Raw genomic sequence first — 25322 nt, forward strand, 5'->3', positions numbered from 1 at the left:
CTCCTTCTTTACCTGTTAAATCCCTCCCCATCCCTTGAAGCTCCATTCAGACAGCAGACAGCCTCTTCTGACACCTCTTCCTAGTGGGTAACAAATCTTCCCTCTCAGATCATACAAAATGCTTTGTACCTCTCTGGTGCATTTAGCAATACTTTATGTTGGAATGTTATGTGTATGCATTTGCATGTGCATGTGTGTGTATATGTGCATGCATGTGTGTGTAATGGCTCCCTACCAGACCATAAGCCCCATGAGGGCAGGGGGCCTGGCTTGTCCAGACTTTGAATATATATCCTGCACAAACACGTGGTATTTATTGCATGTTTGTTGTATTCAATAGAATCGAAAGAGATAGAAATGTCTGAAGAAGGAACAGGTTTGCAGAGAATGTGAACAGAATGAGCTTTGGACATGCTAAGTGTGAACTGCTGTTAGCAACTCTGAGGAGAACTCTCCTAACGTCAGACAGAAATCCAGGGTGGGGCTGAAGAAGAGGGTCCGACCTAGGGGGTCTGGCACTCGTGTGCATGTAGGGGAGAGGCAGAGTGGGCGCCCAAGCAGCCAGAGTGCCAGCTGCCTCCCGAGTCAGAAGCCCTGGGCTGAGTCTGCCTCTGACAATCCCCCCTCCCATTATCTCCCACCCCCACCCCGTGACTCTGGCCAGCTCACTTTACCTCTTGGTTATTGATTCACATTGGTGGAGGGTGGTCTCTATGGATTTAGGTGCAGACCCTTCACAGAAAGCCCTAACGAGAGATCACAGTTGAAGCCTGGAGGGTGTGCAAGGATATCAAGGGAGAGTAGTGAGATGACCATGGAAGGCCATAGAGAAAACTCTGGAGAGCACCAGTGCTGAGGGCTGGGGAGCCCAAGTACAGCTGGGAGATGGAGGCTTGACCAGGAAGCTAGATCTAGCTGTCATCTATGGGGGGGTGGTGCAGGACGTGGGGAGTAAGGAGCAGAGGGCTGGGGCCAGCACAGGGGGAGGTGCTGAGGTGGGACAGTGACGTCCACGGAGGGAGGTGGAAGCACCAGGCAAGGAGACCGTGTGCTAACCCTGCCCTCGATTCCCTCCCCCACCCCAGGCCTACAGGATGATGGGGACTTGAAATTCCTGCTGAAAGGCTCCCAGCTCCAGAAAGTCAAGTCCAGCTCATGGCGGAAAGACAGATTCTACAAGCTACAGGAAGACTGCAAGACGATCTGGCAGGAGTCGAAGAAGATGATGCGCTCTCCGGAGTCCCAGCTCTGTGAGTTGAGATGGGCTCAGCTGGGCTAATCAAGAGTGTCTTTGCTGGGCACAGCACATCAGGGCTGGGCAGGGCAGGGCCAGTCAGGGCAGGACTAGACTGAACTGGCTGACCTGGGTCGGAGAGCAGGCTTTCTCTTGGGGGCTCTACCAGATCGACCCTGCTTGCTTATCTTGGGGGATCTGTCAGGTTGCCTGTGGAATCTTTGCCACAGGAGGGGCCTGGGCTGAGCACTGGGGGAGATGAAGAGAGAGAAGAGGGCAGACAACTCTGGGGGAATGAGAAACCCGGCTTCTGCCCGCTGAACTGTAGCTGATGGGAAAGGGATAGTCAAAAGGAGGGAAGAAGGTAGAGCGTCCAAACCACAAGCCATCACTGAGTATCACTTGGCTTCTGGCGCATTCCAGAATGTATATTATTCAAGGAATGGCACTGCGCAAGACGAGTTATGATCACTGGGCACCAGGTCGGGTCCAGCCATCATAGAGCTCTGACCCCAGCCCCAGTAGCTGTGCCATTTCCCCCATCGCCAGCTGCCTTCTACCTACTCTGCCTTTATCTCAGGTGCTCTGTTTTAGCCTCTAAGCTGCTTGAGGGCAGGGACTTTTCCTTTGTATCCCCAGTGCCTGGCACACAGCAAGTCCTAGGTGAATGCTTGATGATTGATCAAAAACAGCTGCTACCGGCTCATCTCATTTCCTTTCTGGGGGACACAGCCCCGTCGTGTCAAGGTCCAGAAGCAGTGGGGGGGGGTTCAGCAGAACTGATGGAGTCTCATAGTCCCTGGAAGGAGGTGAACTGCACCTGCATGAAAGGCTAGTTGAAGGAGTTTGGAGCTAGCTGAAAGGAACCCCCAAAGTGGTGATTGCAGAGCCAGCGTCAGTCTGGGGAGAAGCCCTTTGTAGAATGGCGCCTGGGGTTCAGGAATTCAGGTCGAGAACTGGAAGAGATTTGGGGGGGCCATTGAGGACAACCCCCCTTTATATAGATAGGAAACTGAGGCTGAGAGAGGTCATGAGGTCATGGAGTTAGTGCTGGAATGGACCTGGGGGATGGCCATCTACTGCAATTTTTACAGAAAAGGAAACTGAGGCTCTGAAAGGTCATTGGATCATGGAGTCCAAACTGAACAAGGCTGTAGGGGCCATTTAGGTCACTTCCTTCACGGAACGATGGCACTTGTCCAGGTCAGAGTGGCAGAGCTGGGATTGCAACCTCTGGAATCCCTGGGTCCTCTGAAGTCCCCCTTCACCTGCCTGTGTCCCAAGCCCTGGAGACATTTGTCTCCTCCTTCCTGCAGGGCTTGGCTCTGAGGGTGGAGAAGACATAGTTCTCGGAACCCACTGCCACCTCCTGATCAGCCCTACCCAGCTAGGACCCACCCTGTGTACCAAGGGCTAGGCAGAATCAGCAGGGCAATGTACCCTGGTAGTGACAGAAAGCTGGGTGGTGGAATGTGGAGAGAAGAGTCATAGAATATGGAACCCTGGGCCACAGAAGGTGTGGCTCTGAGGCCAGGGGTGCTGGCTTACAGCCCATACTAAATTGGGCAAAAGGACAAGAATGAAGCTTGGCAGCTAGGTGCAGGTTGGGAAGCAAGTGTGAGTCCCAGAGTCCTGGGGTTTCTGGCTCACTAAGCAGGGGTGTGAGATTAAGGTGGAGCCTGCCAGTTGGGAGGGGGCAGGTCAGGGGGTAGCATGGGGTGGGAGGAGATGCAGAGGGCCGTCTGTCCTCTCCCTCCTCTAGTCCACCCCCCATACATGGACATAAATCCAGACAGATACTGACACAGGTCAGGAAGGAAAAGCTGACTGGCTTCCTACTTGTACAGGTGCATAGGTGGAGAGCCCCAGGCCTGGCGAGCTGGCCCCTCCCAGAGGGCCCCTGCCACCCCTAATCTTCTAATACCTGGGGCAGCTTCAGAGACATCATCGCTCAGAAATAACCCAGGCATGGCCATGTGGTCTTGGTCCCAAGGCCTTACCTTCCTCACTGCCAGATCAGGCTCCCCTTTCCTGCCCCCTCCCCTGCCAGTTTGAGGCTCTCCTGTATAGGGTCTATAGAGAGAACAGGGAGTGCCTTGGTAATTTGATCTGAGCAATGGGCTTCAGACCCTGGCCTGGCTGCAATTAGGCCCTTGGCCCTCGCCAAAGCTGGGAGCTCTCAGAGAGATTCAGTGGGGGATTCAGGAATTAGGCAAAGGAAGGTGGAGGAGGGGCAGGGCTGCCTCCCTGAGCCCCAAGTCATGGTGGGGTGGGCAGAAAAACTGCAGAGAAAAAAAATCAGAATTGGAGGGAGGCCCTGCAGTCCTGAGAGCGCTCTCGTTTATAGCCCTGTAAAGCTGAACACACGCTTTCAAGTTTAATGTGTCGCTCCCGGGAGAGTTTGAAAATGGAAGGAGGCTTATGGGTGTGGGTGAGAAGTCCACTCCCGGGACACTCATGGCAGCCTGTTTTATGTTGGGTTGCCTGGATCAAGGGAGGGGTCCCTGCAAGGCTAAAAGTCAGTGATCCCGGGATCCTCTACCTTCACGCAGAAAAGACCTTGGAGATCGCGGCCTCCTCGACCTAGACCTGAGAGAGACCTCAGAGCCCGTCTCATCCTACCCCCCATTTTATAGATGAGGAAACTGAGGCCCAGAGGAGCAGCCTGCCCTGCTACAGTTCATTCACTCGTTCCCGTGCTGACTGAATAATACCGTGGGGGTGGGGTGCAGAGAGCCCTAGACTCACTCAGCTCTGGGCATTCCGAAGATCTGCCCTGGCCCCTGGGGAGCGGAAGGCGCCAAGAGCAGCTCCCATTTATCCAGGGCTTGTAGACTTCCGAGGACTTTCCCAGATAGGGTCTCTTCTGATCCATGTAGCAGTCCTGTGAAGTTGGTCATGGAGGTGTTGTTATCTCCATTTCATAGATGAGGAAACTGAGGCTCAGAGACAGGCAGTGACTTTCCCAAGGTCAAACAGCAAGGACTCCAGCTTGGGTCTCTGATTTTGCCCCCTCGTGTCTCTGAAACGCTGTCCATTTCTGGGTCTGTCGTCTCCAGCGCCATAAAGGCTTGGGGAGTTCCTTTTCATTTGGAGCTGAGCTGAGCTAAGGCACAGAGTAGGGGTGCTGGCATCACCTGCCTTCCACCCAAAGCTCTTTCCCTAATCACAATGCATTCTGGGAGCATAGCAAGCAAATAAGCAGGAAAGCCATCCTCCCCTCCAGGGAAGGGGAGTGGGAGCAGGGGGACAGGGCAGGCCTCAGCCAGGTGAGCACAGATGTGGCCTCCACAGGCCGGGAAGGCCGAGGCCAGAGGTACCCAGGGCACAGAACAGGAGCTCAGAAGGCAGACACAGACAGTGGACAGACCACCCAACCCTGTTTCCCAAGGGGCATGAGTTCAATTTCTGGTCAAGAAAGGCAAGTGCTACTTCATGCAATAGGGAGTTCATATTTAGGGATACACACAGATGAATATATGATAATTGCATTCTTACAGCACTTTACATATAACAACTCGTATATATGCATAGATATGATTATTGTCATTTCAGTTATGCCCGACTCTTCCTGACCCTGTTTGGGATTTCCTTGGCATAGCTACTGGAAGGGTTTGCCATTTCTTCTCCAGCTCATTTTACATATGAGGAAACTGAGGCCCAGGCAGGGGAAGCCAGTGACTTAGAGGAGTCCGTACTCTGAACAATACTGGATCCCTCCTGTGAGAGGCTGGGGGGATGGGGCCCCTCTTCCTGACCTTCCTCGCCTCACCACATTCACGTCCTATTATTTCGGGGCCCCCTGCTCTCTCGTTGGGTGCCCATGGGTGCACAATTCACCCTGGCTGAGTTTCAGAACACCCACCCGCAGCGGGGCCACAACCCCTCTTTCTGCAGACAGAGAGCTGGGAGCGTGGTTGGTCTGTGAGTTCCCAGTTCCATGAATAGGAAAAGGGGAGATTAGAGGCAGAGGATGCCTCGCCAGCCCCTTAGTTTATCTCCTTCCCTTCTTCCCCTCCAGACTCACGGCCTTTCGGTTTCCAGAGACAAAGGAAGGCCTTATCGCTTTGCCTGAGAAAACAGGGGCGTCTGGATGCTCTCTGTGCGGGTGGGAGTGGGGGAGGGCCCAGAAAGGGGGCTGCCAACAGGACAAAGCCAGTTTTGTGGGTAGGGAGAGACCCTACTTCTTCCTCCCTGGGAAATAGAAGTGCCTTGGGTGGGGATTGGGACCCAGGCCCTGGCACTGGGGGTATAGAAGAGGGCTCTGGGGCATGTCCTCACTCCCAGAGTGGTAGGTCCTTCAGAAATTCTCAGATTAGGACTCAGGACCTGGGTTCAAACCTTCCTCCTGCTTTATAAACGGCCAGTGAATTTCTTCACCTCCACGAACCCCATAGGTAAACTGAGTCCCAGATTGGGGGAACAATGTGTCCATGGTCACCAAGTAACCTGTGAAACCAGGTGTTGGACAAGGTGATTTCTAAGGTCTCTTCCGGTGCTAAAGCCCATGAGCCCTGACATCCATGCTGGCTCTGTCCCGCCTCTGGCACATGAGCTTTGCAGGTGGGACCCACCCTGTCTCAGGCTATCAGAAAATGGGGGAGAAATGAGGTCCAATTGGCAGGGCCCTCCATCCCCAGTGAAACCCCCTTTTTGGTGATCCCTACATTCTCACTTCCAAGCAGCGTAGCACTTGACCAAGGACCCTGTAAGACCCCTAAGGAAATACAAGCTGCCCCCTGGAAGTAGGGAAGCAAGGAGATGCCCCACAGAAGACAGGAGAGGTCCCGGGCACGGCAGCCAACCCCCTGCAGTCTCCTCAGAGCCTGAGCTGCCATCTCCTGTATGGAAAGGGGACGGAGATGAGCGCTCATTCATTTATTTATTTATTTATTTTGCTTAGGCGATTGGGGTTAAGTGACTTGCCCAGGGTCACACAGCTAGTAAGTGTCAAGTGTTTGGTCTGAGGCCGGATCTGAACTCAGGTCCTCCTGACTTCAGGGCCGGTGCTCTGTCCACTGCACCACCTAGCTGCCCCTAGATGCGTGCTCATTAAGCACCTACTATGCGCCAGGCTCTGTGTTCAGTGCTTTACAATATCTCATCGGATCTTATTTTCATGTGCTGCCCTGAAGTCTCACATGAATTGGATAAGTCCAGAGCCACAGCTAGGCCCCTCTGACTAACACCCATCTAGGAAATGGAGCCTAATTAGTAGGAATTTGTTAGATTTGGAGTTGGAAGACCTGCTAGTGACTTCTGAAAGACTGAGTGTTATAGGACTGGAGAAGGGCAAACGTCCTAGTTCTAAACCAAAAAAGGAAGTAGGTGACTTTGTCATTGATTGCTCCCAACATTCTAGCCTGAGTCATTAAAAGGATAGCTGTGGCTCTGGACTTATCCAATTCATGTGAGACTTCAAGGCAGCACGCGAAAATAAGATCCAATGAGGCTGCCTTAAGAGAAGCAGGAGGTAAAGGGCTCAGGAGGTGAGAGTTGCGCTGTCCTCTGCCCTGCTGAGGTCCCCTCTGAAAGTCCTATGATCGGTTCTGGGCACCATATTTTAGGAAGGAAATTGGTGACCCCTGGAGGGATTAAATTCAATTAAACAAGAATTTATTAAGTACTTACTACATGTAACAGGCTCATTGTGGTTCAGGGAACAGAGCACTGACGAGTCAGAAGAGCTGTGTTTAAATCCCACCTTGGATGCATAACTGGTATGACCTGAGACAAGTCACTTTTCCTGCCTGGGCCTCAGTTTCCTCCTCTGTAAAATGAGAGGGTTGAACTTGATGGCATCAGAGGGCTAGAATCCTGCCGTCCTATGATGGGGCCTCATAGAAGGGGATGGAGGGACCATGAGGCAGAGGGCCCAGAGCAGGAGCCAGCATCCCTCAGGGCTGTCCTTGCCCCAGGGACATGGGCTTCCTCATCCCCAGACACTCCTGGAGGGCTGGACTGACCCTGCTGGTCCAGCAGTGGTCCCAGCCGTCCTCTGATGTGGCCTTTCCAGCTCTGGTGGAGATAGGCAGTTAGAGGGAGTGCTGTCTGCGCCTGGGAGGCCAGTGCCACTGTTTGGAAGAGAAGACTGGAAGGGTGGAGGGCGAGGAAGGGAGTTTATGAGGGGCTTTGAACACTAAGCAGAGGATCCTGGAGGTGATAGGGAGCCACTGGGGTTTATTGAGTAGGGGGTGACATGGGCAGTGCCTTGCTTTAGGGAGATCACTTTGGCAGCTAAGTGGAGGATGGGCTGGAGAGGGGAGAGAGACTTGTGATGGGCAGAGCCCAGCAGCGATTGCAGTGGTCCAGGCGTGAAGTGAGGAGGGCTGTACCAGAGTGGGGGTAGTAGCAGAGGAGAGAAGGGGGTATGTACAAGAGAGGTAAAGATGAAGGTAAAATTAGCAGCCTTTGGCAACAGATTGGATTGGGGGGCGGGGATGTGAGAGTCAAAGGTGGTGCTTGGGTTGGGAGTCTGGGTGACTGGGAGGGTATTGGTCCCTTCCACAGTAATAGGGATGTTAGGAAGAAGGGAGAGTTTGGGGGGAAAGATAAGGAGTTCAAGACATCCAGGTTGAGATTCAAAGAGAGGTTAGGGCTGGATATGCAGGTTTGAGAAGGTGATTGAATCACAGGGGGCTGAGGAGATCACCTCGTGGTAGAATCAGTCCTAGACATGTATTTATTAAGCACCTATTGTGTACTGTCAGGGTGCTAGGTGCTGGGCATACACATCTCTGCCCTGGGGGTTAAATTCTTATTTGTTTGTTTTTTGTTTGTTTGTTTTTTTGCTAGGCAATGGGATTAAGTGACTTGCCCAGGGTCACACAGCTATTGGGTTCCATTCTTTTAGGGGAGACTCCTCCCAGTGAGCTCCAAGGACACCTGGCATGAGGGGAGGGGAGGGCATTGTCTGGGCAGGAGGGCAGCTCAGTGACAGGCAAAGGGTTCCTTAGCTGGGAGAGATGCCTGCCCTCCATAGGAGCTGGATTCACTGATCGTCTGACCATTACTGGCAGAAACTGAGGGTGCAGACCCTGATGACTGTCATTGGGCATATCTGTGAAGTTCTCTTCTAACTAAGCCCTCCAGCCTCTTTTCTTGGGGCTGAGATAATTGCCCCCTTTATGGATGCAGAAACTGAGGCCGACTCCTGTCTGACCAAACCATGTGACCCCCCAGCTTCCACTTGGCTTTCAGGACTGGGCCCTCCAGGCCACCTTTGGGGCTCTTGACTGCCTGCCTTAGATACATAGTTGCACAAAGAGCGGATGCGATGCATCTATTTCCAGCTCTCTTACCTAGTTCAATGCTGGAGTGTACCCCGAAGTTAAGGTCAGGGGTTTGCTTCCTCCGCTCCGTGCTGCCGTTCTCATAGGCAAGGCCCGACACCAGCACAGGGGCACTGCACTGGCAGATGTCTGGGCACTGTGTTCAGCCCTCCCCTCTGCTGTGGGCTCAGCTCAGGGTCTATTGATGGACGCCTGGGAGCAACCTCTACAAACAGAGGGCACTTTGTGTAGGAGGGCCATCTGGTTCCCTTTTGTCCTGGCTCGGGCCTTCTCTCTTCCCCACCCAGAACCTGGGGAAGCTGGGATTGTGCAGCCTCCCAAGGATTGTTCAGACCGGATTTCTGGGCTGGGCTTTGATCTCACCCTCTCTAGGACATCAGGGCTGTGAGCAGAGAGATCCCTCTGTTCGGCATGGGCAAGAGGAGAGGAACAGGGCTCTGGGGAGCAAGAGCTCTGAGGACCTGGGGGGAGCCTCTGGGGGGGGGGGGGGGGGCGCCGGGGGGGGGGCCTGGGGGGGGGGGGGGGGGCGCCTTGGGGGGAGTGCCTGGGGATTCCAATTTCTCCCTCTGCCTCTGTCCCCTTCCCTCCTCTGGTCTCCAGTTTCCATCGAAGACATCCAGGAGGTGAGGCGGGGCCACCAGACTGAGGGCATGGAGAAGTTTGCCCGGGATGCCCCCGAGCACCGGTGTTTCTCCATCATCTTCAAGGGTCAGAGAAGCAACCTGGACCTCATTGCAGGGTCAGAGGCAGAAGCGCAGCACTGGGTGGATGGTCTTCGCAAGATCATCTTGCATGCAGACTCCATGAGCCAGAAACAGAAACTCCAGCAGTATCCTCTTGGCTGAGGGGCCACCTCCCGAGAGAAGGGGGAGAGGCTGAGGGAAGGCCCAGGGACACCATTGCTACACGTGGCATCCTCCTGTCCCCAGTCCCCATTTCGGAGAAGGGTCTGGCCCAGGGGTTGAAAGATAAGACCTGATGGGCAGGGATGTCCGCAGGGGGCACGGGGAGGATGTTGGCCTAGAAATGGCAAAGGAATAAACGAGGTCCATACAAATCTTATGCAGATCCATTAAAATGGAACCCCTGAGAATTAAAACCGCCAGTCAATCCTGGGTGGTCCCCTCTGAGCACTCTCATGGGCCTTTGCAGTTGCCTTCCTGTCCCCTCAGCCCTTGGCTGACTGAGCCAGTGGGGTAAGAGGGAGGCGCAGTGAAAAGAGGGAGACCCTGGAAAAGGACGGCCTGTGTCCAGATGTGCAGGACATTAGGTTAGGTAGAGAAACAAAGAGGCTGGCAGTGGAGATCTGCCCCTCCCCCAGAGCATCAGGCTCAGTAAACACTGCCAGTCACAAACAGCAGGTACCGAGGGCAAGCCAGGGCCAGCAGTAGGACAGGGCCCATTCGGGTCCAGCTGTGCTGAAGGGGACATTCCCCAGCAGGGCTTTATCTACAACAAGGGACACAGAGGCACAGAAAGCCACCTCTGACAGCCTAGCTGTGCGGTGGCAGGGAGACAGGATAGCCCACTTCTAGCCGGCTGTACAAATAGTTTGGGGAGGTTCCGGGATTTCAGTGGACCTCCGAGCTGACCTAAGTGAGCGCTGCAGCACATGCTTGTTCACAGGGCCATCAGCCACTCGTCCAACCCGGGGTCATGCAGCTGACAAGCAGTGCTCCAGCCTGGCCCTCTGCTCTGCTGGCCTTTGCTCAGACACCTCCAGGCAGAGGCTCCCATCACCTCCTTAGGGCAGCCCATTCTGTTCAGGGAGAATTCTCCTCCTTAGGAAATCTTTCCAGACATTAGTCCTAAATCTGTGTGTCCCGCCTTCCATACACGCCCTTCTCCTGGCTCTGTCCTTGGGGGCCAAATGGGAAGCATCTATTGGCTCTTCAGAGGGTCACTTGAACACAGCTTGGGTCTTATCTACTTATTTACCCAGTTCCCTCACAGGCCCACAGCCTGACACCAGACCTCTCCCCAGGGGGGCCCACAGGGAGCGCAGGAAACCTACAGTCCCCAATCCTCCCCTTCAAGGAGAGGTCCTTACGCTCTACAAACCCAGGGCCCACCCGCTTCCTGGTCACCCTCCTCTGGCCAGTCACTTCCTTCTCCTTAACCACGGTGTCTACACCCAAACATCATAGTCTAGATAATGATGAGACCAGAGCAGAGTGCCCAGGGATTATCACTTGCAGCCTCACCGACAAGGTCCCATTGAGCTGCCAACCCACGTTTGGTTAACAGCCCACTAAGACCTCAAGATCTTTTTTTCAGACTGACTGCTATCTTAACCAGGTTTCCTTCCTTCTTGTGTAGTTGACTGTTTGAACCCAAGTGTAAAACTTTACATTTCTCCTTATGAACTCCATCTCGTTAGAGTTAGTCCGGTGCTCCAGGCTGGCAAGACCTCTGGGTTCTCATTCTGTCATCTGTGGTATAGCTTTCTCCCTGTTCTGTGTGTCATAAACAAATTTGATGAGTAGACATCTGTGCCTTTATCTAGGTCATTGATAGAAATGTGAAAGTGCACAGGCCTAGCGTACAGCCCTGGGCACTCTGCTGGAGACCTCTTTCCAAGCTGACATCAAGGCAATGATGACTACTTGTTGAGTATGGCTGGCCATTCAGCCAGTTGTGACTCTAACTGTACTATTATCTTGTCCACAACTTTCCATCCAGACATCAAGGTGGTGCAGTAGACAGAGTGCTGGTCCTAGTGTGAGGAAGACTTGAGTTCAATTCCAACCTGGGACACTAGCTAGCTATGTGACCTCGGCAGATCGCTTAACTTCCCTCTGCCTCGGTTTCCCCAACTGTAAAATGGGGATAATAATAGCACCTACTTCCCAGGGTTGTTGTGAGGATCAAATGAGGTAATTGTAAAGCACTTGGCACAGTGCCAGGCATCTAGTAGCTGCTGTATAAATGCTCACTATTGTTATCTTCACCACAAGAATAATAGCAGACACTTTAGGAAACCTTTTGCTAAAATCGAGGTAAACCAGAGCCTTCCCCTTCATCTACCAGTTTAGTTTCCTGGGCTTTCCTGGCCCTTTGGAATCACCGCTTTCCTGCCTTGATGTTGGACGGCCACCTTTTTAATGATTCCTTCTAGGTATTAGGTAAGAATATTCTCAGGAGTCAAAGGCAGCTTCGCTGGCTTACAGCTGGCAGATTCTTTTCTCTTGCCTCTTTGAAAATGGCCATTTGCAAGGCCTTGTGTCTGGGTGTTCCAAGCACCTCCTCTGCCCCCACTCCCCATTTAAGTGAGCCTCCCCCCAAGGTCTTGTCTGTCTGTCTGTCTCCCTCCCTTCCTCCTTCTCTCTTTCCTCCCCCTCCCTCCCTCCCTCCTTCCTTCTCTCTCTTATCCTCCCTCCTCTCTTCATCTTTTCTTTTCATCTCTCTGTCTCTCTCTGTCACACACACACACACACACACACACACACACACACACTCACTCACTCTTCCTGGGTCCCAGGGCACATGTAAGCTAAGAGAGGTGATGACAGGTTCAGAGATGTCAAGCTAGGAGGGCCCTTGGGGATCAGATGAGGGGTCTAAGGCCCCAGGAAGCTGCCGAGCTTCCTCAAGGTCGCCTTGAAATGTTGAGCCAGGGCTCAGGCCCAGACCTCTTGATACAGTGTTCAGAGCCCTTTCTCCTGCTCTCCTTACATCTGGCCGCAGCTGGATTCACTCATGTCTTCGGAAGGCAGACAAGAACAAAGATAACAAGATGAGCTTCAAGGAGCTGAAGAGTTTCCTGAAGGAAGTAAACATCCAGATGGACGACAGCTATGCCTGGAAGATCTTCCAGGTGAGACAGGAGCGCTTCCGATTGGGTCCTGAGGCTTTTCCTGTCGATGGACGGTCGTGGTCTCATGGAGTGACCCAGCAGGCGGGGGTGGAGGGGGAGGGTGCTCAGACATAGCCCCGTGCATCCTTTCCCCACACGAAACCAAGCCAATCAGAAATGCATTTCATCCTCAGAAGTTTATAAAGCACCTACTATGTGCCAGACACTGGGGATACAGAGACAAAATAATAATATAATAATAACAACAAAACCAGCTCTTGCCCTTGAGAAGCTTATATCATAGCAGGGAGAGCCCATGTACCTAATGCAGGTTCATAAATACCAAGTGTATACAGAATAATAAAAGGTTATTCCCAGAGGGCCAGAGCACCAGGAAATGCTGTACCTGGGCTGGTCTATAAATAGTTCCCTCCCCTAGTTTTCAGTCCCAGATAATACTTGGGATGAGGGAGTCCCCATTCTGTCTGACGACTCAGTCCATGAAACTTGGTTTGGGGTCCTGGTGGTCTGGGCTGTCTTGCAGCTTACCACGTCCTCACCATCCCCACAGACCACAGGCTGGGGGGTGGGGTACAGGGGGACTGGCTCTATGCCAGGCTGGGTGGAGCAGCCTGAGTCTCGTAGCCCATGAACTCCCAGCTCCTGGAGGCTCAGAGCCAGGCCTCAACCTTGCAGGAATGTGACAAATCCCGGACAGAGTCCTTAGAGGATGATGAAATCGAGACGTTTTACCTGATGCTAACCCAGCGGGAAGAGATTGATCGGCTCTTTAGGGTCATCTCAGGCTCCGGGAAGACCCTGTCAGTGGACCAGTTGGTGACCTTCCTACAGCAGGAACAGAAGGAAGAGGAGGCCGGTCACCAGCTGGCCCTGGCCCTCATTCAGAGATATGAGCCCAATGAGGCTGGTGAGTGTGGGAGGGACTAGGAGACAGAGGTGCGCTCTGATCCCCAACTCCGTCATCTAGGGGTTTGCATGTTCTTTTTGCTTGGAACCACGGAGCCCCCAATGACTTTATTGAGATCCTTTCACCTCACCTCATTTTCCAGAAGTGGGATGTGAAGCCCAGAGAAAAATGACTGCCCCGTCAGACAGTGATCTTGAGACACACACACTCACCCCCTTTCCCCCCCATGATGGCTGCAGAAGGGAAATGGCTTCTTTAAGGCCAGGCAGGGAGGGAGGCCAAGTTGGGCTTCTGGACTAGATTCTGGGAGGAGGCTTGAGCTGGGCGCTGCCTGATTGCTCTCTGGGGCTGGGGGTGGGGGGCGTGCCCTCCTGCAGCCAAGCAGAAGAAGCAGATGACCAAGGACGGCTTCCTCATGTACTTGTTATCTGCCGATGGGAACGCCTTCAGCCTGGCCCATCGGAAAGTCTACCAGGACATGAACCAGCCACTTAGCCACTACCTCATCTCCTCCTCCCATAACACCTACTTGATGGAGGACCAGCTCACCGGGCCAAGCAGCACGGAGGCCTACATCCGGTATGAGCCTAGGGGAGGCGGGAGGGGGGCTGCCACCCAGAGGCTCTTGGAGCTACTGGCCCTGGCAGAGGCATAGAGTGGGCCCACAGCCTGACACCAGGCCTCTCCCCAGGGGGGCCCACAGGGAGCGCAGGAAACCTACAGTCCCCAATCCTCCCCTTCAAATGTCCCCAGGGCATTGTCCAAGGGTTGTCGGTGCGTGGAACTGGACTGTTGGGACGGCCCCAACATGGAGCCAGTGATCTACCATGGTTATACCTTCACCTCCAAGGTCCTCTTCTGTGATGTCATCAAGGCCATCAAGAACTATGCCTTTAAGGTGAGAGGGATAAGGATGAGAGGGAGGAGGAGGAGGAGGAGGATGAGGAGGAGGAAGGGCGCTGACTTTCTGAGTCCATACTGAGCCAGCCCTCTGGGCTGGGGTGAGGCCTGCTCCATGAGGACATCATAGGCAGTCTAGGTTGGCTTCCTGGAAGAGTTGGCCATGCATGACTCTCTCCCTCAGGCGTCACCATACCCAGTGATCATCTCCTTGGAGAATCATTGTAGTGTGGAGCAGCAGAGAGTCATGGCCCACCACCTCCGCACCATCCTGGGGGACTTACTGCTTGACAGACCCATGGACAACATGGTGACAAACTTCCCTTCCCCTGAGGTGAGCCCTGGGGAGCAGAGCAAAGAGGCCTTTCCACCCTGGCTAAGGGATTCCTGGAGGGAGGGGGAGGAGGAGGCGGGGAGGGGGAGGGGGAGGAGGGGGAGGAGGAGAGCTCTTATGACTTGCACTTCTTTCACATTTCTCTCACAACCTGAGGTAGCAGAAAGGGCTCTTATCCCCATTTTAAACACGAGGAGCTGAGGCTTTAGGGACATCAAGTGACTGACCCAAGCTAGTAAGCAGCTGCGCCAGCATTCAAACGCAGGTCTCCTCTGACTCGAAGCCCAGGGCTTTCTCTATTATCCTCCTCACTGGAAATCGTTCTGACTCTGGAGGTGGGGATAGGGAGCCCGGGCAGACATGCCAGCTGACTTGGCACAGTTCTGAGCTCCCAGGCCATGGCAAAGGGGGAAGGGCCCCCTATGGTGAAGCTCTAGGAACCCGAGATGTGAGTGAGGCAGGCCCCTCGCTTTGCTCAGTGGGGCCCATGGGCCGAAATCATCATTAGAGCTCTCGAGACTTGTTTGGCTTTAAGGTTTCCAGCGCACTTTGCACACACGGGGGCAGGTGATCCTCACAATAACCCTGTGAGGCAGCTACTGTTGTGATCCCTAGTTCACACAGTAAGAAATTGAGGCTCTGAGAGAAGTGACTTCCCTAGGGTCATGCAGCCAGTGAACTTCTGAAGTGGGATTCACACCCAGGTCTTGCTGACGCCAGCATCCTCACTCCATCTGCCGCATTCCCTCTGCATCGTTGATGGGAGCACGGTGCCTCCAGCGGGGAGACACCCCCCCATAGGCTAAGCAACGGGGTTCAGAGGGGTGCAGCCAGGCTATGGGGTGGGATTGCTCATTTTTAGATCCCAGGCTGGAGAGGACGCTGGAAGTTCACCTCATCCTCCCTTTCCCCAAGCCCTGGGATAACTGTAGCAGAAAGGGTAGCCAGACACAAGTGGGTGGGGATGGTCTCTGACCTCGCCAGTGTGATAGGGGTGAACTTGGGCAAAACCTGAGCCCCCATATTTCATCCCCAGCAACTAAAGAAGAAGATTTTGGTGAAGGGGAAGAAGCTGGGGGGCCTGCTGGCCAGCCTGGGGGCCTCAGAGGCCACTGACGTCTCGGATGAGGACGAAGCTGCCGAGATGGAGGACGAGGCCGTGAAGATGGAAGTGAAGCAGAAGCTTGCTGTAGGGAGCCCTGGGGAGGCGAGAGACAGTGGGCACTGTGTCTCTGGCTCTGTCTGTCTGTCTGTCTGTCTCGGAGTCTCTGCGCTCCCCCTCCCTGGGACCCAGCTCAAGAGTTGTGACTGGTTATGGGAAGGAGAACCAGAAGAGTGTGTGTGTGTGTGTGTGTGTGTGTGTGTGTGTGTGTGTATGTGTGTGTACGTGTGTGTGTACATGTGTGTCGACATGCATGCCCATCTGTGTGTGCACATGTATGAGGTAATTAGGGCGGGTCATTGTGAAGGGCCGCTGTCCAGCCGTTCCCTTGTTTTCTGGGGACCGTCTCCATTCTGCGGCTCCCATTCTGTCTCTCCTATCTCGTGTGACTCTTCTGTGTGTCCCTTTCTCCTCGGGTGTCTCTTGCCCTGTGTCGCCCTGTCTCTTGGTGCGTGTGTGTGGGCTTTTGAGCCTGTCCGCCCCTTTTGTTTTCAATCTCTTTGCTTTTCCTCCTATCTCTGACTCTCGACCAGGCCCTGAGTCTCTCTAGCTCTCTGTTGAGTCAGTCTGTCTCTTTGGCCTTGCTTTGTACATGTGCCTGGGTCCGTCCGTCCCTGTTCTTAGTCGCTCTCTCTCCTGTCTCCATGTTCCCCTCCGTCTGTCTGTCCATTTCTCTGGGTTTCTTCATCCTTTCTGAGTCTCCCTTGCTCGTCCCCCCTCCCAGAATGACAAGCTCAAGTTGGCCAAGGAGCTGTCCGACTTGGTCGTTTACTGCAAAAGCGTTCACTTCAGTGGCTTCCAGGACCCGGCCTTCTACGAGATGTCCTCTTTCACAGAGAACCGAGCTCTCAAACTGGCCCAGGAATCAGGTACTTAGCCATGCACCAGCATCCCACTGAGAAACATCCTTGAGCCCCTCACAGGCCTTCATGCTTCAGGGAGACTTTGGGTTGGAGAACCCCAAAGTGAGAACTGTCCAAACTGTGTCTGAGCCTTTCTTTCCTCCCTGAGAAGAAAAGGATTCCCCTAGGCAGACCTTGCTCCCAGGACCCATGGCTTGGTGCTCCTGGGGATGCAGGCTGGCTAGTTCTGGAAGGGAAGGTGGGTGAGGCTGTCGGCCTTGTAGCTCACATTGCGGGGGCGAGGGCTAGTTTCCCAACAGGTTAGTAGACCGGCCATCGTTCACTACATATTGTAGGTGGCCCCAATCTTTCCTAAAGTGGGCCCGTGGGACCTTTGCCTGCCAGGATGCAGAGATCCCCTAGTTCTGGTAAGAAGACTCCTCGTCCTCTGTAGGCGAGAGTACACTGGAATGGGAGGCAGAGACCCTCTCCTAGAGCACCCCTTCTTCCATTTATTAGCTAGATGATTATGAGTAAGTCCAATGATCAAATGAATTAACATCTACGAGGTGTTTTGGAAACACTTGATGCTCTATAAATGCTAACTATCATTGTCGTTATTAATCATGTCACTTCTCCGGGCCTCAGTTTCCTTGCCTGTAAAATGGGTGTCTTAATACCTGGAATACCTTTGACAGAACGTCACACAATGCTCGAATGAGATGGTGTGTGTGAAGCACTTTGTAAACCTTTGTGAGGCTCTGGAGAAACACCACCTGCAATTGAAGTCATTTAGACCTCCTTGCAGATGAGAGGGATTCCCCCCGCACAATACCGTGTCATTGAGGATAGTCGAGCTTGGCTGTGATTTACGGGGCAATGTCTGATTTCACAGACTTACAGACTCTTAGAGCAAGAAGCGGTGGCAGAGGCATCTACTCCAGCCTACCTTGTCCAGAGGAGGACCCTAGGGCCAGCACGGGGGAGGGGCTTGCTCAGGGTCCCACAGCGGAGAAGTGGCAGAGCCCCCCAGGCGATTGGCTCTTGAGTCGGAAGGGCCTCTGAGCTCAGGGAGGTCCTCCGCTTTCCCTTCTGAGTTCAGTCTGCCTCAGACTTATGGGACCCGGCTAGGTCTTTCCCGAGCTCTTGCCACATGGGGTAGGGAGACGGAGTGAGGGCAATGGGAGCAGGCGGGCATGACAGCCTGGACTTCAGTGACCACCAGAGATAAGCCACAGTCTGGCTGGTTGAAAGGGGACCATCAGCCAGGCCCAGGAACGAGGCAGACAGCAAGGGGGCTGGAAAGCTGGTGTGTGTCTAGTGGGGTTGGAGGTCACTACTGGGCGGCAGCCTCTGGCTACCCAGCTGTCTTTTCCCATTCTGGGGCCAGAGGGAGGGCTTGGGCTATTATTGGTGTGGAAGCAGCAAGGCCCTATCTCCTGGTAGGAGCAGAGGTGCTCCGGGGATGGGTGTGAGGAAGGGTCTCTGCTCCAAACCAGGAAACAACTTCATCCGTCATAACATCAGGCATCTGAGCAGGATCTATCCTGCTGGCTGGAGAACAGACTCTTCCAATTACAACCCTGTGGACATGTGGAACGCTGGCTGCCAGATCGGTGAGGGGAAGGGGCTGGCCTGGAGCTGAGGCCGTCCAGCTGCCACGGGGGAGCTGGCCACTCCAGAGCCATGAGGGGAGGGGAGGGCCCCTGGGAGCTGGGCCGTGCCACTGATTTAGAGGAACCACACTGAATCAGGCTGTTGTCCTGTAGCAAGAGAAAGTTCATTGGGTTGGACGGGCCGCACGGGGCCCAGAAATACCACCCTCTGCACTGTCCCCAGACACAGGCCTGTAGCTCAGGCTAGTTTATGTTCTCAGAGTGAAGGACTGAAGCCTGGAGTGAAAACTCCCTTCTGTTAGCTCATGTGTGCTCATCCCTTGAGTGTTCAGATGCGCCAAGCCCTGCATTGGTTCTGGACAGACAGAGGTCGAAGGTAACAGTCCTGCCCTCGAGGAGTTTACCTTCTCCTGGAGTACCGACCCAACACAGACAGCAAAAAGTAAACACCAGGTCACTGGGGAAGTCTTTCCTGGTCCCCTACGCGGCAGGAGCTGAGCTGAGCCCTGGAGGCACCCCACGGAGCTGGTCATCCTTCCTATTTCCCAAAGGGACAAGAAGGGAGGTGCAGAGCGGCAAGGATGATAACTGGGTGGGGGGGGGCACCTGAGATGCTCTTGTCAGACCCTCCCTCCCCCACTTTACAGGTCTCATGATACCAGCCAGCATTTAGCATTTGCCAGTCACTCACGTTAGCCCCTTTGACGCTCACCACAACCCTGGGAGGCAGGTGTTATTATTTTCCCCCTTTTTACAGATGAGGAAACTGAGGCAGACAGGGTAAGTGGCTTGAGCAGGTGGGGTCTGGGTACAAGCCCATGCCCTCTGACTCCAGGTGTCCCTGAGCTCCCTCTCATTCCTCCCCGTCAGGATCTCCTTGAGGGCCCAGAGTCTGTGATCAGCTGAGAGGGTGCTGAATTGGTGAGCCCAAGCCAGGCCACTGTGTTCCAGGGCCTGAGGCCTGCTGCCAACTCTGATATTTTCTTGTTCAGTGACCTTGGGCAGCTACTTTCCTTTTCTGGACCTGAGCTTCCTCTGTAAAATCATGGGGTCAGATCAAGTGAAGTCTAAGGTCCTTCAGGCTCTGTGAGTCAGGGAGTCTGTCCCCAGGCATCTGGCACCTTTCTTATGGTGGCCTTTGCCCCCCCTTTCTAGTGGCCTTGAACTTCCAGACACCAGGGATGGAGATGGACCTGTACCAAGGCCGTTTCCAGGACAATGGGTTCTCTGGCTATGTTCTGAAGCCTGCATTCCTTCGGGACCCCGACTCCAACTTCAACCCCCGGGCTGTGGGCGAGGGGCCGTGGTGCAACCGGCAGAGACTTCGAGTCCGGGTAAGGGGGATGTGTGAGGCGCGTGGCCTAGGGACTGCCCTGCCTGTCCCTGCCCCATCCTCCTGAGGGCCCTTTCCCCCAGGCCAGGCCCCTGGCCTTGGCCTTTCTCCCCCTTCCCCTACTTCTGGCCCGACTACCACCAGCCTCTCTGGAGTGGCTCTGACCAAGTTTCCTGTCCTTCTCACCCCTCCGCGCTCTCGGCACTTGTGGCCCTCTTCTCCATCATCCCCAAGTGGTCTTAGTCTAGCATCCCTGACCCTCCTTTCCTCCAGGTCATCTCTGGGCAGCAGCTGCCCAAAGTGAATAAGAATCAAAATTCAATTGTGGACCCCAAGGTGACAGTGGAGATTCACGGGGTTACCCGGGATAATGACAGAAGGGAGACTGCCGTGATAAGCAACAATGGTGAGTACAGGCTCGGCAGGGACGTGGAAAGCTGGCTGAGGTGGTAGCACCCCCAAGGTCTGTGCCAGGGCATCCTGTGGGGCCTAGTGCCAGGTGGGCCAGCGCCCCTAGGACCCGGTGCCAGGTGGGCCGGCGCCCTTAGGACCAGGTGCTGGGTGGGCCGGCGCCCCTAGGGCCTGGTGCTGGGGGGGCTGGTGCCCTAGGACCTTGCTGACAAAAATTCAAATGAAGAGAGACCAGGAGAAAGGAGGGGCAAGTCTCTTGGGGCTCTGCCCTCCTCAGGCCTCCTCTGGGGCAATGGACTCAGCTCAGGGCACCATGGGTTTAGAAGCACTAAGCTGGAGAGCTTCCAGGGGAGGGCCAGCTGACCAAGAGGGCAAAGGGCTTGGTGGTAATGCTGTGCGCTCCTGGGGTGAAGAAGCTGGCAGTGCTTGGGCAGGAGAGGAGAAGACTCCAGGGGCACAGAAGGGCCTGTTCAGCTAGACAGCCACAGTCACCCAGACTCAGTGCTGGGAGGGCCAGACTCGGTTGCTCCTCTGGCCTGGCTGCAGGCTTCGGGCATCCACAAGGTGGGATCACATTATCGCGCCTGCGCCTGCGTCGGGGCTGCTGGGAGGGTCCCACAAGACGATGCCTGTAAAGGCCTCTACTTCCCCAGCTGTCGCTGTTCAGACAAGGCCCCTGCCCTCGAGCAGGTCACGGTGTGGGCACTGTGGCTGTTACAGTAATCTTGGAGTGAAGGGATGAGTGCTTAAAACCTCCCTCTGGATCCAAGCCCCCAAACCCAGTTTTGTAATGTTTCATTATGACCCCATGAGAAGTGCTCCAGCCGGCAATGTGCCCTTCTACATATGGGGAAACTGAGGCTCAGACAGATCAATGACTCAGGCCACACAGCCAGGACGTGTCCTTGCAGACACGGGGGCAGGGGGCAGATGGGATGCTGGAGGAAGGACGGAATGACCCCTTCTCTCCCTTTCCCTACGTCCCCCTCACCCCATGCTCTCCCGTGGTCCTCTGCAGGCTTCAACCCAATGTGGGACGTGGAGTTCAAGTTTGAGGTGGACGTCCCTGAGCTTGCCCTGGTCAGGTTTGTGGTGGAAGATTACGATTCATCTTCCAAGAACGACTTCGTGGGCCAATGTACCATCCCCTTCTTCAGCCTCAAGAAAGGTGAGGGCCTGCAGCCTCAAAGTCCCCGGGCCCAAGTACTCACGGTCACAAGGACTGGCGGCGGGTGGCCCCCCGCTTCTGGGACCTCATCCCCAGATCACTGCCTCCCAAGGTCTCCCCTGCCCTAGGTTTGCCCTCACACAAGTTCCCTCCCCTGTGGCCCGCTCCCCATTCCCTTCCCCTGTACCCCTCCCTCCAGGTTCCCTTCCCCAAATTCTCCCCTGAGTTTCTCCTCTTAGCCTCCCCCTCCCCCTCCCCCAATCTGTTCTACCAGGTTCCTCCTCCCCGGGGATCAGGCCCTTCTCTCATACACCTTCAGACACTCTGTGGACTTAGGCTCTTTTCACTACTACCATCATGCACCTGGGCAGCTTCTGTTCAACCATCTACACTCACACAGGCCATAAGATCAGTGGCAGAACTGAGAGGTGCCTTAGACGCCATCCACACCAACCCCCTCGACAATTTTGTGGTTGGAGAAACTGAGGCAGGCCAGAGAAGGGAAGGGAGCTATCCAAGGTCACATGGGCAGTACATGGAAGAATTCAAACCTGCTACCCAGACTCTCAATTCAGCCATTATTAAGCACCTACTAAGTTCCTGGGACTTTGCTCTAGGTCGAAGGAACTCACAATTTAATGGGGGAGAGAGCAAACAAATGGGCGGACAGCTACGTAGGGGATGGACAGGGAAGGATCAGCAGTGGGAGAGCGCTGGAATGAGTGACTGGGGGAGGGGCGTGCCAGTCTTTCCCAAATGAGTAGCTTCAGAGTTAGACCTGTGGTCAGTGACATCTGGAGTCCTTCCCTCCTTCCTTCCTTCCCTCCCTCCCTCTCTCATTCCATCTCTCCTTCCTTCCCTCCCTCCCTCTCTCCTTCCTTTCCTCCCTCCTTCCTTTCCTCCTTTCCTCCCTCCCTCCTTCCCTTCCTCATTCCATTACTCGTCCTTTTCCCCAATGTCTTCTACCTCTCCTTTCTTCCGTCCGTCTCTTCCTTTCTTTCTCATTCTGTCTCTGCCTCTCTGTTCTCTCTGTCTGTGTGACTGTGTCTTTCTCTGCTCCTCTGACGCTTGTCTTTCTTTCTCTCTGTGCCCTGACTCTCTCCAGGTTACCGCCACATCCACCTCCTGTCCAAGAACGGGGACCAGTATCCGTCAGCCACGCTGTTTGTGAAGATTAACACGGAGGACCATGGGCGGAGGGTCCAGGACGGCCTCCCTGCCGGGGAGTGACCAGAGGCTGTGACTTGCAAGAAACCAGCGGCCCTTTGCCCACTTGGAGCCCTGCCAGGTCTTCCAGCTATGGGGCCCTGGGCCATCTTGGGACCAATGAGAAGGGAAAGGTGCCCCGCTAGGCCCTGACAATGATTGGAAGGGCCCTGAGCTGGGGAATTGGACCCTGGGGAGGCCTCTCAGGCTACCCAGCGGGAATCACTGCTGTGGATAAGCCTGGGTGACGTCCCCTCCTCCCACTTCTGAGCTGAAGGGGCCCAAAGGACCTGAGAGTGCAGAGTCCTTCATGTCCCAGACCGACCCTGTGCGCCCTCACTCAGACGGACTGACTGACTCCTCCCAGAAGGCCTCCAGATGCGTCTCCAGCCACCCCTTGGGCGCTGCCTCCAGGGGATCTGGGCCTGGCAGACTGAGGAGGTCCCCTGGGCTCCGCGGACCTCCGCGGTCGGTCACGAGTTCTATCTGGTCAATTCCAGTAGAGTCGAGTTACACTACAGCTGTCCTGCGCTTGGACGCCGCCTTTGGAGTTTAATAAAGTTCGAGTGCCCTCATGCTCCAGTGAACAGAACCTCTTCCCCTTACTTCAGACATCTAGCTTCATCCTGTCAGAACTGGGCTCTGGGAATCTCATCCCTGGTGCCCCAGGCCTCCCTTCAAGGCGCCCTTGACTGGGGGGTGGTCCTGGAAATTCGTGGGATGGGACATGGAGTCTCTAGTCCCATCTCTACCATTGACTCCACTGGCCAAGGAAACAGGGAAAGCCTGGATAACTGAGATTCATGGATAATCCAACCCCCTCCCCCAAGCCCCAGCCGTGTCCCCTCCAGCTCATCGTGGAGGTTCCACCCTGTGTTGGGAGAGCCTGGAGGAAACTGAGGAAAATGAGGAGTTTAGAGGCCCTCTGCAAAGCCTAGAAGGAATGACTGTGCATGGTGACCCCCCCTCCCCAGCATCTCCCTACGCGGCCTCCTCACAGACAGATGTCCAGTCACTTCCAAGGTCTCTCCAAAGCCGGGCCGTTGTCAAACACTGTAGGGAGGCAGGCAGAGCCCCGGACCTCAAATGGGAGACTCAAAAGTGTCCATGGCCGGGCCCATCCCCTATCTGAGCTTCAGTCTCCTCATCTGTACAGTGAGGCCCCTGGACCAGAGAAGAGCAGCTCACATCGCCAGAGCTCTCTTGGGCACTGCAGAGTACTTTGCTGGACACTGCATTATGGGATCCTCAAGACAGAGGAGGTGCATGCCATTATGCCTATTTCACAGATGAGGAAACTGAGGCCTGGAGAGGAGGAGTAGATCCCTGAGGCTTCCACAGCTAGCCAGTGTCTGAGGTGGGATTCAGACCCAGCTCACCCTGACTCCAAGCTCTGCTCACTAGCTGCTATACCACACTGCCCTTCCATGTCTGACCTTCCAGGACTCTAGGGTTTGACTTCTGAGTCTCCACTCCCCTGCCCCTGAGGGAGCCCAGTCTGTCCTCTACCCCATTTCGCCCTCTCATGATGGCAGTGAAAAAATGGGTGAGCAGGAGTGTGCAGACCCACTCCATTCCCCATGCTGGATGAGGTTTGTGCCTTCTGAGCCTGGCATGTCTCCAGGCTGCGCCTTTCCCCTTCCTCCCAAAAGCCTGCCTGGTGCCCCTCACACAGTCTTCCCATTAAGGCCGACAGAGAGGGCTTTGTGGCATTCAGAGAGATGAAGGCAAGCCTTTATTGTCAGACCCTGGGGCACCGGGAGCGGGCAGCACAGGTCACTTGGTCCTGGCTCGGCTGAGGGCACCCCAAGGGCGTGGCTGATCACCCTCGTCCTCAGCTCAGATCTCCAGGGAGGAGCAGCATCCCCATGGGCCCCCAGTCTGCTGGGACAGGGAGTTCTTGAGGAGTGGGAGAGGGCAGGGGCTTGGGCATCTGGCCAGCAGCTTCAGGGTTGCCCGGCCCAGGGCTGGGGGGCAGAGAACTTGGGAGTGCAGGCGTGCAGGGGAGCTCTCTGGCAGGCCCCTCAAAACAAGCCGTGATGCTTCTTCTCACTCTGCTGTTTCCACTTGGCCATCTGGTAGAACTGCTCCTTGGACTTGCCAAAGATGTCTTGGAAATCAGCATCTGAAAGATAGTACTGGGGGAGGGGCGAGAAGGGTGCCCAGGAGGGTGAGTGTGGGCTCAGCTGCCTGCAAGAGGGACCATCCAGAGGGCAGCCCCAGAGACTCAGTCCAGCCCTCCACTGGCCAAGCCTGTGCGTCCTCTAGTCTAGGCCAGCTCTGCCCAGACCAACATTCCCAGAGCACAGCCCTGACCCCTCCACCACAAGCCACTGGCCAGAATGCCAGCGCCTCAAGGCCTCTTGACCTTTTCAGTCCTTTCAGGAGCTATAGTCGACCTGACCATCTCCCACCTCTTTGTCTTTTCCAGGCTGTCCCCCAGGCCTGCAGAGCACCCTCTCCTCACCTTGACCTCAAAGTTCAGCTTAAACTCCTTCAGCATGAGACCTTTCCTCTCCCTCCCCTACTTCATAAAATCCCTTTGTATGTGCTCTGGACGTGCCCAAGTTGAATGCCAGTTCTTCAAGGGAAGGCTATTTGTTGTCTCTGTAACCCCAGAGCACACAGTAGGCACTTGACAGAAGTCCCCCTGCCCAGGGCCCTGATTCTACTAATGGAACTTCACTGGGGGAGGGGGTCCCTGATGCTGCTACTGCTGCCTGGGCCTTCCTGGGCCCTCAGCTGCTTAGTAGTCAGGGGAGGGTTCCCACCTAAGGTCTGTGAGGTTAGGGGTGGGAAAAGGTGGAGATCAGACCCCCTGGGCCTTGGACCTGCCTGACTGGTGCCAAGCCTATGCCTTGAAGCCATTCTGCCTTCCCCCTCACCCGCTGGGCTGGCTCCTGGCTTTAGTGAATGTTTCTCCACCCCCAGCTCCACTCCATGACAATGCTGGGAGGCGGGTCTTGTATATAGCACTCTCCTCATTTTACAACTGGGGTAAACTGAGGCTCCAAGAGGGACTTGCCCAAAGCCACACAGACAAGTGAGGAGCCAAGTGTTCTGAGCGCCAGGACATTAGATAACATTGCCAAAAACACAG

General features: G+C 55.0%; 2 protein-coding genes across 5 annotated transcripts in view; one reads left to right on the forward strand and one right to left on the reverse strand.

Annotated features, from left to right (window-relative positions):
- The window catches only part of PLCD1 (phospholipase C delta 1), a 49901-nt gene extending 27074 nt beyond the window's left edge, over positions 1-22827 (forward strand). For 2 of the 4 annotated variants that reach the window (XM_027835927.1, XM_027835926.1), the window contains exons 2-15: positions 1086-1250; positions 9127-9355; positions 12214-12343; positions 13019-13250; positions 13628-13829; positions 14004-14148; positions 14335-14484; positions 15521-15673; positions 16371-16515; positions 17988-18104; positions 19260-19438; positions 19711-19843; positions 20867-21016; positions 22122-22827. In XM_027835927.1, the coding sequence (XP_027691728.1) occupies positions 1086-1250; positions 9127-9355; positions 12214-12343; positions 13019-13250; positions 13628-13829; positions 14004-14148; positions 14335-14484; positions 15521-15673; positions 16371-16515; positions 17988-18104; positions 19260-19438; positions 19711-19843; positions 20867-21016; positions 22122-22246 (2255 nt within the window). In that variant the 3' untranslated portion in view covers positions 22247-22827. The other 2 variants (XM_027835928.1, XM_027835929.1) reach the window with 2 other exon arrangements.
- A 2077-nt stretch (positions 22828-24904) lies between these two features.
- The window catches only part of VILL (villin like), a 43086-nt gene continuing 42668 nt past the window's right edge, over positions 24905-25322 (reverse strand). The window contains exon 20 of the mRNA XM_027835916.1: positions 24905-25000. Within this exon, the coding sequence (XP_027691717.1) occupies positions 24905-25000 (96 nt within the window). The remainder of the gene's footprint in view (positions 25001-25322) is intronic.

The sequence above is a fragment of the Vombatus ursinus genome, unplaced genomic scaffold, assembly GCF_900497805.2.
Source record: "Vombatus ursinus unplaced genomic scaffold, bare-nosed wombat genome assembly UNPS02014817.1, whole genome shotgun sequence".
In the NCBI taxonomy this organism is placed as follows: Eukaryota; Metazoa; Chordata; class Mammalia; order Diprotodontia; family Vombatidae; genus Vombatus; species Vombatus ursinus.